This window comes from Colletotrichum paranaense (genome assembly GCF_030867605.1).
Source record: "Colletotrichum paranaense strain IMI 384185 chromosome Unknown Scaffold_4.1, whole genome shotgun sequence".
In the NCBI taxonomy this organism is placed as follows: Eukaryota; Fungi; Ascomycota; class Sordariomycetes; order Glomerellales; family Glomerellaceae; genus Colletotrichum; species Colletotrichum paranaense.
In genome coordinates, this window is record NW_026848962.1 from 911,160 (window position 1) to 929,660 (window position 18,501).

Genomic DNA, 18,501 nt, shown 5'->3' on the forward strand with positions numbered 1-18,501 from the left:
ATGTTGGTGACGCAACGTTAGTTTCTGAGTAAAAGACTGGCAACGAGCTCTGAATGTAGCTTGTAATGAATGAAGGACTTGCACTCCGTGTCGAAATTCACTTCGGCAGGAAGCCCAGTCGAGCCAGGACACTGTATAGACAACCAGCACCGCACTCCTGCCAAGTTGTGGTCTCAGTGTTCCCGTGCGACAATCAATCATACAGGGAATCTCGCGGAAGCCTTGGAGAACAATAACGATTCACAACACTGGTCGGAAGGAATAAGAGATCTCGAGACAGCGTCAATTCTGCCGTTCCCTGGCCGAGGAAGTCTAGAGCAAATACCGACACTAGCTACTGGCCTCCCAATACCAACTAGTTTTGCTGTCCGTCGATGGCACCGTTCGTCATGGTTCCCAGAGCTGGTCGGGGGCGGAATGGCCACTCACGTTCGAACTCAACCTTGTCAATCTTCTTCACCACTAAATGATCATCAGTAAACGCCCACATCCAAAGAGACTGTCGTATCTCGATATACTCACATTGCCCAAACACGTCGCGCATACGTCGCTGGTACCACCAGCCTACGAAGCTCACAACCGCCATGAACGCTATCGCGGCGATGGCGACTGGCTTCCAGTATTCTGCTGCTTATCAGACCCATGGCCTCCCCCTCCCCCCAAAAAGGACAGAAAGTCCGTTTGATATTGAAACTGCGTATGTGACTTACTTGTGGCGGAATTAATCATTTCCCGGCTGTTCACCGATAACACAACTGGGGGACGTCTCTCCTTCGGCTCCAACCAGTAATGCACGTTGACGAAGCACATGTTGGTACGGTACACGCCCATGATTTGCATCAAAGTACCGCCGAGACTGACAAAAACGGCGCTCAGCCCAAAGATGATTTGCAACGAGTAGTACAGCGAGGACCAAAAAGTGTGCAAGGTCCAGGATCCCGGTTTACTGGCGTGGGCTAGGAAGCCCGCCAGCTTGGAGCTGGGCGAGTGCGTGTCTTCGTGCCACGGAGCCGTTGAGGGGTCGTAGAATTTTCGGTGATCGAGCCAGCCTCCCTTTCTAAACATGTCCAATGCTCTGATGCGGCGTTTGGGATTGGTGACGTCGCCCGGGGCGCCGATGTAAGCCCATAGCCATAGACCAATCTGCGCGAGCTGGAGACCAAAGTAGACCAAGAACGTCAGGGAGCGGCAGGACAGCCCGATCTGGGGCGTGAAGAAGGCCAGCATGAATGCGAACAGGTAGGGGATACCGACGAGGAGCAGAGTGAGGAAGAGCAAGACGAACCAGTCGAGGAGCGACAAGGTAGTTCTGAAGCGTAGATCCTTCATATCGCCATCGATATCCTCGTGGCCTCGATACTCGACATCAGTTCTTCTGCTATAGACTGTCAGAAGCTGCTCGATCCATTGCTTCTTGGTGTGGCCGCGAAGCCATTGCCAGGCCACCTTGTAGCAACTGGGATAGACCAGATCGAAGCGTAAGAAACCAAAGACGTAAGTTGGATCTTCGGGATCTTCCGGATCGCGCTCTGTTGCCAGAACCCCCTCCAGGATGTTGGGATTGTTTCCAGCAAGTAGTAACCCGGAAATGATGGCGATATGAGGAATAATCTAGCTTGAGTTAATTGAGGAATAGTAGCCAGGAAGTGAGGACTCACCATGTACCATGATCCAAAAGCGATGGATTCCCTACAGAATTTTCTTAGTAAGTTTGCGGCTTTGGATGATATGGAGACTAGACCTACGCGATGTTTTCATCTCCCAACTCGTCAAGGCTAGTTAGGAACGAAAAGATAAAACCTCCGAGGAAGAAGCTGGACTAGTCAGCAACCCGCAGACTGCCTCGCTTTTTCTTAAGGACGGTACTTACATTACTGGTGCACCAACAATCGACCCGAACGAATACTGGCAGTGCAACATCGTTCGGAGTCGGGTTTTGGTTCTAACTATGCAACGCTCAGTCTCCCGGGATCGGGGCCATGGCTCTTGGATGTGTTGACGCCGGTCGCACAGGCGATCTGGACAATTGTGCCTGGCCCACTGACGCGGAGACTGGCCCCTAGAGACATTGTCATCATCGTAAAGCCGTAGATCATAGAGTAAAGTCTCCATGTGACGCCAAGGAGATGCCGTTAGGTGACCAGTGGAATGACGTGGAAATGCCTGCGTTGAGACGGCGTTGTTCGCATTTGGCTGCGGAGCGGATGAACGCCGTCTGATGCTCTGATTCGGCGGTTCTGTATCCATTGATGTTGAGTTTGCGACAGTTTGGGGCGAGGTTCTACCATGGGAATCTTGGTTGGCACCATTGACAGTTGCTTGTTCTCGATGGGCTAGGGACCCAAGTTGTATATCTCTGTTCTCGACAGTACGAGCTTCCTGGGGCGTCGATCCTGTCATAAATTCCCCTTGTGCAGTGTGATCCTGGTGTGATATGTGCCCATTTTCCAGAGGTATTGCTGATACGGCGGAAATATATGCTTGTCTCCCCCATTTCAGGGTCTCGCGGTCTAGAGCGAGATCAAGGTTCCCAATCAATACCAGCATGAGGCAACGGCACCGCATGTCGAGCGTCAGTCGCTTATTTTGGATTTTGTCTCTGAGAAACTCCAGAACCCGGTTATCTAGCAACGCTTCATAGAGGCCGCTCAGAATCATGGGGCCGGCGAAGGCGAAGCAGATGGAAAGCCATATAATTGTATCGACTGTGACAATTATGCCTGCCAAAATGGCACCGATGATTGCTGGAATGATACTTTTGATGCCGGCGATATCGGCTACAAACAAGGCGCTAAAGCGATGTCAGAGCAAGTCACGAATCCTGGCATGTTAGATGATGATGTATCGCTGGGTTGTCGTACCGATAAACATGAAGTTTCCTTCGTCTGGGCACAGACAGACAGAATACCACGGCTGGTAGCAAGAAACCCGACAGAGAGTGAAGCCAAGCATTCAGGTTAGACTTGTCACTGAGAGACCAGCCTGGGCAGTTGTCGATGAACCATGCATATTGGACTTGCACCTCAGGGGCGCCCCCAAGATGTGCCTGTGCTTCTGGTGAGCCCTCATTCTCTTGCGGCGAAGAAAGGGATTTTCAGAACCTACATCGTTGTACTTGGCGTCGCAGGGAAACTGACTTCGGAGAGCGGCGTCTCGAAGGTCACCTGTGGTAGATGTTCCTATTTTAGTAATAGAGTTATTGGCGATGACCAACGTTCCGTTCAAAATGTCTAGACCGACGTAGACGGCTTTGAGGCAGCACCATGTGTAGTTTTGACTCCCCAAATAGACACTGCCTGATTTGTTGGGGAATTGCGCATCTAAGTCGGCGAGCTGCCAGAAGACGTCCCACCTATTCGTCACATTGTGGATGTTATCTGCTGATCGAGCTACTGTCGCAAGAAGTAGCAGAGACCCGAGAACTCGGTTCATCGCTCAGACTGGGTGGTATCGGTCCACGGACTATTGCAGTGGAACTAAAGAACGGCCGACATCGAGACCAGGAAGAAGGGGGGTTAAGCATGATAATAAGCATGACTTGCGAGCCTACACAGGGGTGCAAATGCAACCATCAGCAACTGGGTCAGGCTGGGCGCGAAGAGTCAATATTTCAGCCTCACTTGAGCCATTCAATCAATAAAGATGGTGTCGTGTGACGCGGTGCTGACCACCTTATTGGGTGTTCAGCCTGGCATTAAGCAGGCTGCGACGCAGCTCGATCGGAGACTGCAGATAGAACGGAACGAACACCCAATGACGGAAAATGGATTGACAGGAGAGGAAGGAGATCCGATATCGAGACAGACCAAGTTCAAAAAGGAGAAGATTGCGGTCAAGAAAGACGAGCTGTTATTTCTGCTGCTTTGGCAAAGGAGGCAACAAGTAAAGTAGGCACCAACAGCTGCCTCAGATGAGGAGCAGGGCGGCTATCAGCTCCTCTTTCCTGTCTTAGTTGGTAACAAAATTGGCAACAAATCAAGTGCAAGGTCAGATAAGCAGGAACGGTTCAACGCAACCCTCCGATATGGCTTCAGCCGGCTGGAAGGTCAGACCGTAGTTCTGGCTCCACGGAGACTCCTCGGAGACTTAGTGAGCTTCGGCGATGCACTGACCCGACGGACACGGAGGAGACTCTCGGTCGGCCCACTGTAGTCGGGGAGCCTGTCGTCATTCACACAGTTCCAAGTCGTAGCAATAACCAAAGTCCCATGTCGAACCAGATTTATCTTTTATCATTGAGATTTGCAGAGGTTCGACTAGACCTTCCAAGCAAACGAACGGAGCTCGGCATCCCGAATCACCTTGATTCTGACAAGCCCTAGCGAGCTTACTTCTTCATAGTGGATCACGAAGCGGTTGTGCCCGAAGGATCTGACCTCATGCGCTGAATTCGCTCAATGAGGGATCCCTACCTGCCATGTTTTATTCCCAACATTTCCCGTAACTATAAAGCTGGAACAAACCTTCGCCAAAATATCGTCTGTCTTTTTGCATCTCGACAAGCATCGTTGGCGGCCTAAATTACATCGATTCATCATGGGATTCATTCTCCAAACGAGCATCATCTTCACCGTGATCCTCGGCGTGGCCTTGCAGCTCGTGCTCAAGGATCCCATTTGGCTGGGCCTGGGAATCGGCAAGGAATTCCAGCCTCTCTCCGACTTCCCCTACTCGTGCCGTCGCATCGAGGACCCCAGACTGCAGGCATGCGAGGATATGTGGCTGTCCGAAGCCACGCGCCAACTCTTCCTCGCCTGTTCTGATCCCCTCTCTCGTCAGCAATGGCTACCAAAGTACGTGTTCTAAGAGCAGCCCCTCCCATCTCCGTACCCGTCCCGTCCCGTGTTATCGGCCCGCTCCCCGTTCCCGGGCCGGATCGGTGTGATCCGGAAAGGCAAGCTAATCTCACCCCGCTCCGGCTTCTAGCGCACAGCACATGAACGCCTCGGGCCGCTCAACGCGGGACGCCGTCATCGCGCTGGACATTGACATACCCAAGGGTGATGCATTTGAGTACCGCGTTCTCGAGACGCCCGGGTTTACGGGCACCGCCGGCGACGGACTGCTCCAGCTCGTCGGGATCACGGGTATTGACGCACCGAAGGGCGATAGAGTCGAGATCCTCGTGGTCAACAATGGCCCTTCCGTCGATCCCGTCACTGGTACGCTCCTAGACCAGAAGAGCGTGGGCGCCAACTCGACGATTGAAGTTTTCGAGACCGGGCCCAAGGCGATGGGGATGAAGCACGTCCGCACGTTTGCCAGCGCCAACATTTCGACGCCGAATAACATCGCTGCATTGTCTAGCGAGGAATTCTACTTTACGAATGCAAATGGGCCCCACAAAGTCGGGCTGGTAAGCGAAAAAGCATGCAATGTTCAAGATAGGAACAGGTTCAGCTGATGCACCGTAACTTGTAGCAATTCTTCATCGGCCCCTTGATGGGCGACGGCGACGTATCATTCTGCTCCGCCTCGACGGGATGCAAGCGCGTCTCCGAACGTCACCGCATGCCCAACGGCCTCGTCCGCGGCCTCGACGGCCTCATCTACGTCCCGAGCTCCATGGCGGGTGGCGTGCAGGTGTTTGAAGTGCTCTCAGGCAACGACGGCAACGGACTGAAGAAAGTGGTCGACATCCCCGTGCCATACGCTATCGACAACCTCTCGGTAGACGGCAAGGGCGACGTCTACGCCGCCATCTTCCCGCGGGGCATCGAGATTCTGCAAGCGGCCAAGGACCCGCTGAACGCGAGGCCCAAGAGCGCCGCGGTGCGTATTCGCAAGGAGGGGGACGGCGTCTACGTGTGGGAGAAGATTATCGAGGACGGGCTTGGGGAGGTGTTGCCTGGGACTACTACGGTTGTACACGACGCCAAGACGGGGAGGTTGTTTTTTGGTGGTGAGCGCCGGTTCTGCCTTCTGCGTTTGGATGTATGAACTGTGTGGCTAACTTTGCTTAGGTGTAACATCGCCGTTCATTGCAGTCTGCGAGCCCAAGAACTGAGGGTGGATTGAGATTCGATGCCGTCTCTAGCATGAATGTTGACTGTGGAGTTCATGTCTACGCAAACTAGTATCCTGTCATAGTGAGATGTCGCAGTTTCATCTTGTAAAATCTCATCTCTCTAAACTCTTTGGGGTAAGTCGTGAAGTTATGACCGTTGCGCTGTGAATTGGGACTGAGATGAGATGAGATGAGCACTATTGGTGCTGCAAGTCTTAAGCACATGTGAAGAATCGGGGGTTCAAGGAATGCTCATGCCGCCACAGGGTACTGGCGCCAAGTGAGATTCACATGGAATTCATTGACACGTGGGAGGCCCAAGACATTAATTGACTCTTGCAATTGTCCCTACTTGTCATCAATCCTACACCCATTTCGCTCAAATATGATTTATTATGAAGGCCGATTTATTGTCCGGATGGATTACAATGAAGTGCAAGACTGAATGAATTGTTTGAATGTTCATAACTACTAGGAGTTGAATGGCAACGTTGTCCTATCTCAATTGCCATCCGTCATCACATGCCAAAACCCCCAAACACCACGACGTTTTCCCCAGACGGGCGAATCCCTGGAAGGCTTAGCGGCGCGCCGGCCCTGCGTCATAGGGGCATGTGGGGGAACCGGGGGCTGGGGACAGGCCGTCTCCAGCGTGACTCGCCCAGAGCCGAACCCAGCCAGATTTCACCTCTAACCGTGGGACCAGACAGGCCCTGGGGCCGAGGTACGGGTACCGTCCACCACTCCTTGCCGCAAAGGTCATCCACCGCCCATCAACCACCACCACCAAACGACTCCCGACTACAACTTGTCCGTCTCAACTTCACACAACCCCGTTCCCCATTACCTCCGGTCCGAACCCTCCTAAAATTCTCCTTCATAGACGTACTCTGTACTTGTCGCTCATTTGCTGCCTTTCCAAAACGATCGCGATCTCCATGCGCTGAGTGGAAGCTTTGTTGAACCGATAGCGACTCCATCGTCGCATTCCGTCGCCCACTAGGGGAGAGTACAAATTGCCGAGGCTAGCCACTGCGACCGCCCACACATAGACGCAACACCCAGCAACGACCTTTGCCAAACATGTCGCTCGCCGCCCTCGATGGCCTCAAGGTAGAGCTAGCTATACGAACGAGGACCAGAGTGCATGGACTGACGCGCATTCATAGGCCGCAATCGAGCGCATCATCCTCGACCCCAAGTACCACGACATTCTCGCCGTCGTCAAAGGCGCCCGCAATGGAGCCGTCTACGGCGCAAAAGTCCGCTTTCCTCATGCCCTTGTGTATGTAGCGCATCCTCCAATCCGTTCTCATGGTCGAGTCAAAATGCTAACTTCAGGCCCTCTACAGCATGATATTCCTCTTCCGTTCTGGAACGTACGTGACCACCCTCCTCACCCCCAGCGAAACCACCTCCCGGCTAACATAGCAAACCTCAACAGACTCCGCCAAAAAGCAGGCCTCGTCTTCCGCGCGACCCGAACACACGCCCGCAACCTCGCCAAGTTTGCGACAATCTACAAGCTCACAATGTACCTCCTCAAAAACTACGGCCCCAGCCCGGGCAAGGAAGGGCCCTACGACTCCTTCTTCGCCGGCCTGCTGGGCGGCTACATCGTCTTTGGCGGGCGCTCGCCGCGCAGTGGCAAGATCTCGAGCGTGAACCAGCAGATTGTCATCTACGTCTTTGCGCGCGTCGTCCTGGCGCTCGCCCGCCTCGCCGTGGCCCCCGGCAAGGGCCTGCCCGTCGTCAGCCGCGACGACGTCTCGGCCAAGATCAGCTACTACGCGTGGCCCGTCTTTGCGAGCACGAGTTGGGCCATGGTCATGTACCTGTTCCGTTGGCAGCCGCAGGAGCTGCAGCCTAGTTTGCGCAGCAGCATGACGTATATTTACCAGCAGAGCAGCGAGTGGGATTCGCTTAGGAACTTTATCTGGCATAACAAATAGATGGACCGGCGCTTTCTCATTGGGAGTTTCTGGTGGGTTGGATGGCGTGTACTTTAAGACGATTTGGCGTTGGTGGCAAGCTGTCTTCGGGTTTGGCTTTCGTTGATATTGGATATCGTGACCGGATGATGAGTTACATATGAGAAAGAACTCTGGCGGGATCTTGACAGCTTCGTGACATGGCATCATAGACCGGTCTCTCACTCATATACAAGTACGATTCGGGCTTTTATCTCACCAAGCGCGTCTTGTCTCTGGATAGGTGGTCTATTGCTTATGGTCCCTCCAGGAGGAACCCGGTGACGTCCCCATACTACTCCCGAAGTCCTTGCTTGTCATAGAGTTGATGACGGATCTCTGATGCCTGCGCCTCACTCAACGTTTGTCTTACGTCGCTCGAACTCGCTAAAATGGCCTTGGACATATCCCACACCTGTCTATTTCCCAAGGGCTGACCTGGTCATATGTGCTGCCACTTGCTCGAACATGGGTATATCACACCCAACGCGGGTATATAGGTCCAACATGCGCCACGGGACTACGTGTATTCGAGTATGAATACGGCCAGGCAGAGGTACCTTCCGCACATTGTCATGAACCTCATCTTAAAGGTATATACCCCCCTTCAATCCCATTCCCGTCACCAGCAACAGCAGGCGCCCCTCTAGGTCGGGGGGTCAGGTCAAACTGGGCTGGATGGTGGAGTGGTTCATGGTCAACAATTAACATCGCAAACCAGCCTACTCGACGACAGGCTTAGCGCATACGAGAGTCCCCGAGTTCGAATCCCAGCATGAGCACCGGACTTTCCAGCATGAGCACCAAGAGATGTAGCCACACCGGTGGTGAACTCTTTTTTAGATGTTTGGGGTAGCTTCTAGATGTCTCACGCCCGCAGACCTCCTTTTCTTGATTCACGTGGATAAACGCGCGATCAGAGTCATAATTAACAGCACGGAAGTGCGCTATGTGGTTATTGCCGTTACTCCAGGAGAACAACGCGAATTCGGTGTGTATTCTACCCCATTTGGATGGGATCCTACGGCTCAGATGCCGGATAGCGAAGAAGTGGACGCGGCCTTGGGACCCGCCTAGATTATCATTTACATTGTGTCAAAGTAGAGAATGGCGTCGGACCAGGACGAGAGGACGAAAAACCCCGCTGTTGCGTTAGATGCTTGCCGCGAAGACAGGGATCGTTGCCCGGATTCCGCGCGGAGAGTCATTTGGCATAGGGCTGTTGTGGGTTGTTATGTAGGCGTTAACGATGGGAAGTGTGAAGAGGCAGCATAGTATGATGCGAGGGGGCGCCTCAGAAGGAGGAATGGGAGGATCATGGCATTTGAGTTCAAAGCTGATGTCCGTGGGCTAAGATGATGTTGGTCTATTCATAAGTACCAGGTATTCATTCATCGTGCTCTGAGGTCTGATTTGAGCTCGTGGTCAGCTGAAGTAGCGTACTGTCTCTATATTCTAAAATAATGAGAGTGGGGGACGGTGAGCTCGGAATTGAAGCCATCGTGAGATTCCCTCGTTGTGCCCCTGTTTGCTGCACCCCAGTGATGGAGTTCTAAGTGGGCCCAATCGCAAATGGTGTGGCGTGTGGCTGATGTTAGGAGATAAGGTGACACACGCCACACTGAAGCTAATCGCCGACAACCAAAATTCCGTCCATCATCCCAGATCTCGGACCGGCAGACTGCAACTGCGAGAAAAAAGTTCTCTCATGAAGGATTATCAATCATCTGCCCATAGTAGACGTTTGTTTCTGTAACGTGCTGGGGCAGCAATTACCATGGCATTCCGATCCAGCCACGGCTTTGAGATTACCTGATCTAGACCCTGGAGGTTTGCCTAGCAAAGTACACCATGAACAGGCTTCATCCCACTCTCAGCCAAGTCGCCGCGGGCTCTTGATGAAGCTTGGCCTTGTTGTTATTTGCTCCCGGCAAAATCCCGAGGTCCGGTAGTGCGGCAGGACGATGGTGTGTGGGGCAGGTATCTGAATCGCCGGGCCGTTCGCCGCAACCTCGTGGCATTTCTCAGCACGTCAGAACTTCCCGACGAGTTTAAGGTTGTATAGTTCTGTTCCTGGTTCTTGGGCCTGTGTCGACGCCTCGAAGACTTGGTCTGGGAACTGACAAGTCTGCATTCAGGCTTCATAATTGAACACTGAGCAAGATTGAATGTTGGCCAAGGTACTGATCACCACCGGGACGTCACCACGTTCGCTGTGCTCTCCCTACCTTTTTGGGCCCCCTGTTGCGAGACAACAAGTTGATCAAGTCACAAGCTCGAAGCTGTCAAACGCAACCCCACCGACACCCACGCGCCCCGTCTTCGTTGCCTCGCAGTCTCTGGCACCTCTGCTGTTCATCGTACTATACGATTTCTAAGCAGAGCCCTTGAAAACTTCGTCTGTCGACGTGGCTGCCCACCCAAGTCTCGAAGAGAGCTCGGACGCTCAACCCGCTTTTGGCAATATCGGGCCCAATTCGCCTTCATGATTCGTTGCCTTCTAGGTTATCGTCTGTCATCGTCTTTTTGCCCACACGGACCCATTCCGTTGCGGAGCCGCAGTTCTTTCTACACTAGTAGGGAGACCTCGTCCAAGGGGAACTCGATACGTTCGAGAACTTTTCCTTTTCGCCCAGGAACACCGCGTGTAGCGCCCTACAGAGTACCTCGGATTCTTCAGCCTACCTTTGGAGTGGCATTTACCCAACCCACACCACCCCAATCCCTTCACATCATGGAGCAGTGCAAGGCACAAGCACTAGGACCCGGCTTCGGTTTCACCGCTCGGAGAGTGAGCGGATCTGGTGGCTCGCTGAGAAATGGACGGTAAGGCGTCCGACCCGCTCGCCGAGTTGTCGCCGTGTACGACGGAGGGGAGGTCATTTCTAAGCCTTCCAGGGCCACGGGAAAAGTCTTTTCGCCCAATGGATCAACAAACTCATTGCGGGAAGATCTAGTTGTGGGGGCGAGTGCCGAGGACTGCTCATGTTCCTGGTGGGACTCTCCAGATGATTCCACGACAATGCCGTCCGTGGTGGGCTCTTGGTTGACTTACACCAAGTCTCTGGAATATACAAATACCCTCAAGACCTCCCTCTTTTCAAGTGAAGAGAGCCATCATCACAAGCTATATCTTCATCCATCACTCTGATCTACAGTAAATTTCATCTCTCTACTTCCATTTGAACTGCATTTCTAGATACCCCCTTTCGACGTTCAAAACCTACCTTTCCAAAACAATCACAATGGCCGCCGAGAACACCAAGCTCTTCCAGCCTCTCAAGGCCGGCAAGATGGAACTCGGCCACCGCGTCGTCATGGCCCCCCTCACCCGCTACCGCGCCGACGACGACTCCGTTCCCCTCGACCTCGTCTCTCAGTACTACGCCGACCGCGCCTCGACCCCGGGCACACTCATCATCACCGAGGCCACCGCCGTCTCCCCGGCCGACGTCGGCGATCTCGACCTCCCCGACTTCTCCACTCCGGCCCAGATCGCCGCCTGGAAGAACGTCTTTGACGCCATCCACGCCAAGGGCAGCTACGTCTTCCAGCAGCTCTGGTCCCTCGGCCGCGCCGCTGACCCCGAGTTCGTCCGGGGCCGCGGCTTCAAGTACTGCTCCTCCTCCGACGTTCAGATGACCGGCCGCCCCTGCAAGCCCGACGCCCTCACCGAGGAGGAGATCTGGGAAAAGATCAACAACTGGCGCGTCGCCGCCCGCAACGTCATCGCCGCCGGCGGTGACGGCGTCGAGATCCACGGCGCCCACGGCTACCTCGTCGACCAGTTCACCCGCGACTCGGCCAACAAGCGCACCGACAAGTGGGGCGGCTCCGTCGAGAACCGCGCCCGCTTCCTCCTCGAGATCGTCAAGGCCGTCGTTGAGGAGGTTGGCGCCGAGCGCGTCGCCCTGCGCCTGAGCCCCTTTGCCACCTTCCAGGAGTCCTACTCCACCAGCCCCGACACCTGGGAGCAGACGGCCTACATTGTCCGCGAGATCAAGAAGGCCGGCCACAAGCTCGCCTACCTCTCTCTCGTCGAGGCCGTCGGCAACCCCGTCAACCTGGGCATCGTGCCCCGCCAGGTCACGGACGACGTGCAGCCCTTTGACGAGGCCAAGCCCCAGACGCTTGACTTCATCCTCGAGGAGTGGGACAACATCTCCCCCGTCGTTGTCGCGGGTGGCTACCTTGGCGACAGCGCCCGCTGGGCCGTCGACGAGCGCTACGCCAAGTGGGATGTCGCCGTTGCTTTCGGCCGCTACTTCATCTCCAACCCGGACCTCGTCTTCCGCGTCAAGAACAACGTCGCCTTCACCCCCTACGACCGCACTACTTTCTACAAGAAGAAGAGCAACGATGGCTACAACACGTACGAGTTTAGCGAGGAGTACAAGAAGGTCAACGGTGTTAACGGCTCCGCCTAAGTTCTTTTTTACCAAGAGACACTGGAACGGGCCGAGGCTGGGAATGGTATAGAGGATATGGGCATTTACATGCATAGCATTGGAGTTTTTGGGTTTGGCATGATAAAAGATCTATGAGGGTCGATAGAGATATACATGAACACAACTTTATTTTTGTCTACTTTTATGTATGTTGGCTATGTGACGGAGAATGATGCCTGAGGGTAACAGTCTTTCCTAAACACTTCTTGGGTTCGGTGCTGATTTGTTTGACTTACATCTTTGTTCCTGCGTAATGTTGCCTGGCACTGACGGCGTTGCTTGGAAGCAGAGAATCTCGTCATTTTGCCGGCCTGGCCTACCCACTTGAGCATGCCCTGGTTCTGTCTAGATTGGGTTTGGTATTTGCCCACTTTCACTACGAGATAAGCATAAACAGGGTCGTCTTATAACAAGTGAATGCTGGAGAACCACGGTTGCCGAGGCTGAGTCCAGAGCATCTAAGGGTGAATGATCATATAGCCTCATCATGACGACCCTCAAAACTGATGAGGTGCCCATGCCTTCTTGTTGCGTGCTACTCCAAGTTGTCGCTGATATGTGTTGTGTGATTTGTAGGCTGTAGCTCGCCCGATGCATCGATCTAGAAGGGACCCGCAAAGTGCCGAAACTGAATATTAGGTACGGATGCGTGAAGTGAGTAAGATGCTGCGGGATCTAATATCAATTGTGACATTATAGGCCTGGTCGTTAACGCTGAAGAACTGGGTGAGTTGTCGGACCATTAAACATCAGGGATATATCGCAGATGTCCCATGTGTCGGATGCCATCGTACATGGGTAGAGGCACGGAACAGCTTCAACGGCAAAAGAGGAGCTGAAAGGGAACAAGTCGGCGCCTGTGTGGAGCAGGAAGTCCGGTCGGCGGCCGGAGAAAAAACGGAGGACTTATGGTCCGAGCGCCCACCCGCCTTCCCCAAGCGAATTTCAACCAAAAAGATCACATGACGCGGTAGGAGGGCAACCGAACCCTACCAAAAAGTGCGAGTGGGGCGATTGATTCGCAGAGAAGCGAAACCTCCAAGCGACTGCAGCCCCAGCACCCTTTCCAAAACTTCGACACCACCGGCAATTCAGCTTATTCGCCTTCGATAGACCGCATCGAAAGCGAATTCCCTGGCAACTCACAACCCGCAAAGATGGCTGACGACCCCGAATACGTACGTGCGAATCTCCTCCTGTTTCCCTGAGCGATGGAAAAAGAATAAAGCAATTTCGAATGGACGCGCCCGCGACAAGGAAAAAAATGGGGGAGGGACTTGTTGCGTGGTGGCGTGGGCTTCACATCTTGGAACAGAACAGTTTTTGGCTGACTGGATGGACGCATACAGAACGCCGAGGAGGCTGCCGAGCTCAAGAAGAGAAGAGCGTTCCGCAAGTTCCAGTACCGCGGAATCGACCTCGAGGCGTACGTTTGCCCATATCTCACATCCCACCACCATCAATCACACCTGGCACCCCACGATCGACGAACACCACGATGGTTTCATCACCATCTTCCCTCTCTCCACCTACCTCACGATCCGAAGACACCGAGAATCAATCGCACCACATGAGGAACAGTCAAGCTAACATGTCTTCTCGCTCCATAGTCTTCTTGACCTCGACTCTGAGCAGCTCCGCGATGTCGTCCACGCCCGTGCCCGCCGGCGCATCAACCGCGGTCTCAAGCGCCGCCCCATGGGCTTGATCAAGAAGCTCCGCAAGGCCAAGCAGGAGGCCAAGCCCAACGAGAAGCCCGACCTCGTCAAGACCCACCTCCGTGACATGATTGTCGTCCCCGAGATGATCGGCTCCGTCATTGGCATCTACTCCGGCAAGGAGTTCAACACCGTCGAGATCAAGCCCGAGATGGTTGGTCACTACCTTGCTGAATTCTCCATCTCTTAGTATGTGCCCCCCTTCTACCCCGATTATGCTGCCTAGACGTAGCAATACGCCTCGAAACAAATTCTAACAGCCTACCAGCCGCCCCGTCAAGCACGGAAGACCCGGTATCGGTGCCACGCACTCTTCTCGTTTCATCCCCCTGAAGTAAGGGAGAGTATGGTTGTGGGCTGTCTATGGGAGGTTCTTGCATTCAAACGGGCATCAAGGCGAAACGGGAAATGGTTTTGGTAGCAAGGCAAGGCCGCTATCATGTTGTTTGGGCGATGATAGTTCAATACAACATCGTTGTCCGCTAAAAAGTTTGAGCCTCAAAATGGGAATGAATTCAACGAAGAGATACCAAAAGTACATTTCACTCTTCCACTCATACTTTGCCGTGACGTTTTACGACTGCCAATTTTCTTTTTGGAGTTGTAGGGAACCTTGATAAAAGTGGCCACTTGCAACGTAATTAAGCCCCTGTTCTTCAATACCAGAATGTCATTGTTTGGACCCACCAGAATCTCGCTGACCAACCTGGAGGCTCAGATACTTCGAGGCTTATCACTTGTACGATACTGCTGAGGGCACCAGCATGGACAGTGGTCATCTGTAACAACGGCACCGAAGCACCTGGGTATATCTATGTCATGATCTATGCATCCTTTCTCATCACTCACATCACAGCTCATCCTTTCCAATCATCTTCAACTGCGCCTTCTCATGCGCATCAAGCCTCTCATACAGATCCCGGCTCCAGTGGCTCGAATCGCCCTTATTCTTCTCCATAATCGCCTTGACCGCAACCTTCCAGTTCTCGTCGCTCACGCGGTCGGCAACCCTCTTGGACCTGTCCGCCTCGGAGGCCTTGAACAGGGGCCAGACGCCAACGTCGGCGCCCATGTTCTCGTCGAGGAAGCTGTCCAGCACGAGCTGGCCGGTCTTACGCTGCGCAGTCTCCCATTGCGCGTCCTCGGGTGCCAGGACCTCGAGGAGGCGGTCCATGCCCTTGTTGGCGATGAAGTCGTCCCGGATGGTGGGGCTCTTGATGAGGCCTTTGATGGCGGCGACTTGCGCCTTGGCCTTGTTCGCGGCGCGGAGGACGTCGTGGTTCGCTGCGTCGCCGGCACCGTTCTCAGGTGAAGAGCGTACGAAGGAGGCGTAGAAGCCGTCCCGGATCTTGAGCTGCGGCGCCTTGTGGAGGGAGCGGCAGGATGAGTCCATCAGCTGGGGCCAGACTTTGGTCACCTCCTCGAGGGCGGTGGGGTTGTTCTGGAGAGCGCCGGAGATGATCGCTGCCGCCTGCTGGTCGCGGGGCACTGCGCCCTCGGACGGCGCGGGTGTCTTGGGGTCAATCATGAGGCAGAAGAGGGACTTGACGGTGTCAAAGGTCTCTGTGATTTTGAGACCGTAGTAAATGTCGTGAGAAATATCCTCGAGAAACTCCAGGGCCTCGTCCATTGGGAGGTCGCTTCCGTGGGGCCCCTTTTTGACGTACTCGAGACTCGTGTAGAACTCGCCCGACTCCTGCTTGGGTTGCTTCACCACGCCGACTGGTTCGTATTTCGGCGCGTCCTTGGGAATCTGCGCTTCCGCAGGTGCTGCTTCGTCCGAGTCCACGACCACGATGGAGCGGTCAACGGGCAGGCCCTCAAGTTCCGGGTTCTTCTCGGTTGGGTCGTTGATCTTGGCCTCCTTTTTGCCCGTGTTGATGTTTAGGCGTACGTGGAGTCCGTGAGGTAATTCTTGATCATCGTGAACTAATTGAAACTCTTCCGTGGGTTGGAAGATTTTGGGATAACATTCTGATGGGTTGTCGGTGTGGCAGATGAGCTCTACTTCCGCTGATGGTGAGGGCGCTGACGGTGATGAGGCGGAGGCTGATGATGCGAAAAAGACGAGGCCGAGAACGACCATGAAAATTGTGAATGAAAAAAGAGACGTGCGGGTCGATCTCCTCGACGCCATTTCGACCAATTTAAATAAAGGGTTTGACCTTTGTATGTTGTTGGTTGCAGAGGTGTTGAGATGGATGATATTGATGAATCTGGCCGGGTGAACAGATACAATCTTATCTGATGTGTAGGACCAGCTAAAAACGCTGTATTGCTGTAAGAGATTGTACGCAAGGTGGACCTCAAGGAACTTAAAACTTGACTCAGTCTAAGGATGCAATTTGATGCAACGATAATCGGTTGAAGAGATGCACGCCTTTATACACAACCGCAAGATTATGAATGAGTCAACAGTGGAAAAGGACAGGTTACCATCGCGAAATAGGAATCCGTCGAAGTCGTCCGTCTGGCCAAGTTGTATCCAAAAGCCCCATTAAGAGGCGATTTCACTTATTTGAATTCGGCAACCGATGATTGGCTCAATAGACGCGGGCGGTCGCGCTTGTGCGCGCTAGCGCTAATCCACGAAAAGTGACGCTCCTCCGGCACCTTGGATCAACCTCCACCAAGCCGAAGCTCCCTCCTCGAGAGACGTACTCCCAGCAACCGATATCCCATCGTCAATTGACACACCGTTTCCGAAACGTCATACACGATGCAGGCCATTCGAACGCGGGCTGTCTGCATCGCGCGCCAGTCACGGCTGACTGGCCTGCGCCAATCGAGAACCTACGCCTCCGGGGGTGACCACGGCCACCACCACGCCCACACCGTCGAGGAGCCCATTGGCGTACGTCTGCGAACAACCCCTCCTTTGTTGTCAATTGGCGGTCGATGTGCTATTGGCAGTTATATGAATCCAATTGGCTTACTTGAGACTCGATAGAACTTCTTCTGGGCCGTCGTCGCCATTATCCCGTCCGCATACGCCGTCTACAAGATCACCGCCCCCGGCAAGGACGGCGAGCCTCCCTACCTCACCCAGAAGATCCACGAGGCGTGGCACTGGCAGGAGACATGGAAGGAGAGAAACGCGCTGCACACCAAGGCCGTTGAGCAGGCCGGTTTCGACAGACTGCTCTTCTTCTCCACCCCTGCCAACCGCGATGTCGATCTCAGATTCCCCGAGTACGCCTCCCCCCAACCGAGCATCCCCTTGCGAAATGGAAGGCGTCTAGGCCTTCATAATGGAAAAGAAAAAAGAATAGAAGCTGACAACTGATGCCCAGGGCCGTGTCCAACTTCGCCGCCCGCAACGTTATTGCCGGTTCCCAGACCAACCTGGACCACGTGATTGCCCACTACAAGAAGCAGCACCTCGACGAGGAGGAGCGGAAAGCAAAGAAGCTTGCCGCGCAGAAGCAGGAATGAGAGTAGGGTGTGGTGTATGATACCGTTACATAGATCAACTCGAGGTTGAATCAAAAATTTCAGTTCTTTTGTTATCAGTTGACCATCCTCCAGTATGCTGTGGTAGCAACAGACGAAGATCAAGACGAGTGCCTTAGCTTCACTTGCTTGATCTTGCTTGGCGTCCTGGGGGCGGCTATTGGTTTCCTGAACTTCTGGTATGCTCATGCCTTTTGCACATCAAGCTTAGCTATCCCGTCTACCGCCTGCCATTGGGAGACCGCACTGGGCGTGTTCGAGCCACGGACCTGCCTGGTCTGCTTAGGAAGCTCTGATTCTTACGCTTCTCTAGTAATCATTACTCTATTATCAAACATGTCCCGTGCTCCACCGACTTCCTTCCCATTCCTGGTGAATCTCGACACTTATCATCGTCACAAAGAGCAGGTAAGCTATCTAAGGTATTTCGCGGAGATATGGCAATCCCAGGTTCTGACTTCCTTACCTAGGAGTGTAGATAAGACCAGCAATATCGTGCGACTCGTGACTACCGTATGGTGCCATCTCAACCCACCTTCCAACTCCCTGCTGTTGAATCGTACCCAACTCTCGCTAGCAGCTTCCCACCGCGAGTCGTTTTTGGGTACTTGATAAGGTATACCAAAGAAAGTGATCGCATCACGCACCTGGCACCCAGATGGCTTACAAGGCAAGGTAGACGTTCGTGCACCTCCCTTCTCTCTCGTAGCTTCCTGGTATCTTCCTTCCACCATAATTTACTCTGCTTCTCTTCTCGAACTCATCCTCTTCTGTCCCCTTTCTCCCATATCTTCTCCTTCGACAGACTTCGTCATTCATCACAATCCGCATTATCCCCAAGATTTTCTTCGTTATTCATCCGTTCTTCTTGTTAACCGTCCCATCGTAGTGCTCGTCGAGTACTT

At 53.7% G+C, this 18,501-nt stretch overlaps 7 protein-coding genes across 7 annotated transcripts; 5 read left to right on the forward strand and 2 right to left on the reverse strand.

Annotated features, from left to right (window-relative positions):
- Nucleotides 1–355: 355 nt before the first annotated feature.
- Nucleotides 356–3,265, reverse strand: CPAR01_05280 (uncharacterized protein; the record flags this gene model as incomplete). The annotated part of the gene is made up of 9 exons (XM_060489559.1): nucleotides 356–462; nucleotides 523–624; nucleotides 711–1,611; nucleotides 1,659–1,689; nucleotides 1,746–1,814; nucleotides 1,871–2,791; nucleotides 2,862–3,046; nucleotides 3,106–3,179; nucleotides 3,241–3,265. The coding sequence occupies 9 exons, from the start codon at nucleotides 3,263–3,265 to the stop codon at nucleotides 356–358; spliced, it is 2,415 nt and encodes an 804-aa protein (XP_060351025.1).
- Nucleotides 3,266–4,536: 1,271 nt separating this feature from the next.
- On the forward strand, nucleotides 4,537–6,007 carry CPAR01_05281 (uncharacterized protein; the record flags this gene model as incomplete). Its single annotated transcript, XM_060489560.1, has 4 exons — nucleotides 4,537–4,793; nucleotides 4,927–5,356; nucleotides 5,422–5,902; nucleotides 5,964–6,007. 4 exons carry the CDS (start codon nucleotides 4,537–4,539, stop codon nucleotides 6,005–6,007), a joined length of 1,212 nt encoding a protein of 403 aa, XP_060351026.1.
- A 1,083-nt stretch (nucleotides 6,008–7,090) lies between these two features.
- Nucleotides 7,091–7,959, forward strand: CPAR01_05282 (peroxisomal membrane protein 24; the record flags this gene model as incomplete). The annotated part of the gene is made up of 2 exons (XM_060489561.1): nucleotides 7,091–7,120; nucleotides 7,177–7,959. The coding sequence occupies 2 exons, from the start codon at nucleotides 7,091–7,093 to the stop codon at nucleotides 7,957–7,959; spliced, it is 813 nt and encodes a 270-aa protein (XP_060351027.1).
- Nucleotides 7,960–10,711: 2,752 nt separating this feature from the next.
- On the forward strand, nucleotides 10,712–12,404 carry CPAR01_05283 (NADPH dehydrogenase; the record flags this gene model as incomplete). Its single annotated transcript, XM_060489562.1, has 2 exons — nucleotides 10,712–10,803; nucleotides 11,177–12,404. The coding sequence occupies 2 exons, from the start codon at nucleotides 10,712–10,714 to the stop codon at nucleotides 12,402–12,404; spliced, it is 1,320 nt and encodes a 439-aa protein (XP_060351028.1).
- A 1,046-nt stretch (nucleotides 12,405–13,450) lies between these two features.
- CPAR01_05284 (40S ribosomal protein S15) lies at nucleotides 13,451–14,481 on the forward strand (the record flags this gene model as incomplete). Its single annotated transcript, XM_060489563.1, has 4 exons — nucleotides 13,451–13,603; nucleotides 13,775–13,851; nucleotides 14,036–14,332; nucleotides 14,412–14,481. Coding segments are annotated over 4 exons (597 nt in total), but the record flags the coding sequence as incomplete, so codon positions are not given.
- Nucleotides 14,482–14,993: 512 nt separating this feature from the next.
- CPAR01_05285 (nucleotide exchange factor SIL1) lies at nucleotides 14,994–16,280 on the reverse strand (the record flags this gene model as incomplete). Its single annotated transcript, XM_060489564.1, has 1 exon — nucleotides 14,994–16,280. One exon carries the CDS (start codon nucleotides 16,278–16,280, stop codon nucleotides 14,994–14,996), a length of 1,287 nt encoding a protein of 428 aa, XP_060351030.1.
- A 582-nt stretch (nucleotides 16,281–16,862) lies between these two features.
- On the forward strand, nucleotides 16,863–17,578 carry CPAR01_05286 (NADH-ubiquinone oxidoreductase 17.8 kDa subunit; the record flags this gene model as incomplete). The annotated part of the gene is made up of 3 exons (XM_060489565.1): nucleotides 16,863–16,997; nucleotides 17,094–17,335; nucleotides 17,437–17,578. 3 exons carry the CDS (start codon nucleotides 16,863–16,865, stop codon nucleotides 17,576–17,578), a joined length of 519 nt encoding a protein of 172 aa, XP_060351031.1.
- Nucleotides 17,579–18,501: the final 923 nt, after the last annotated feature.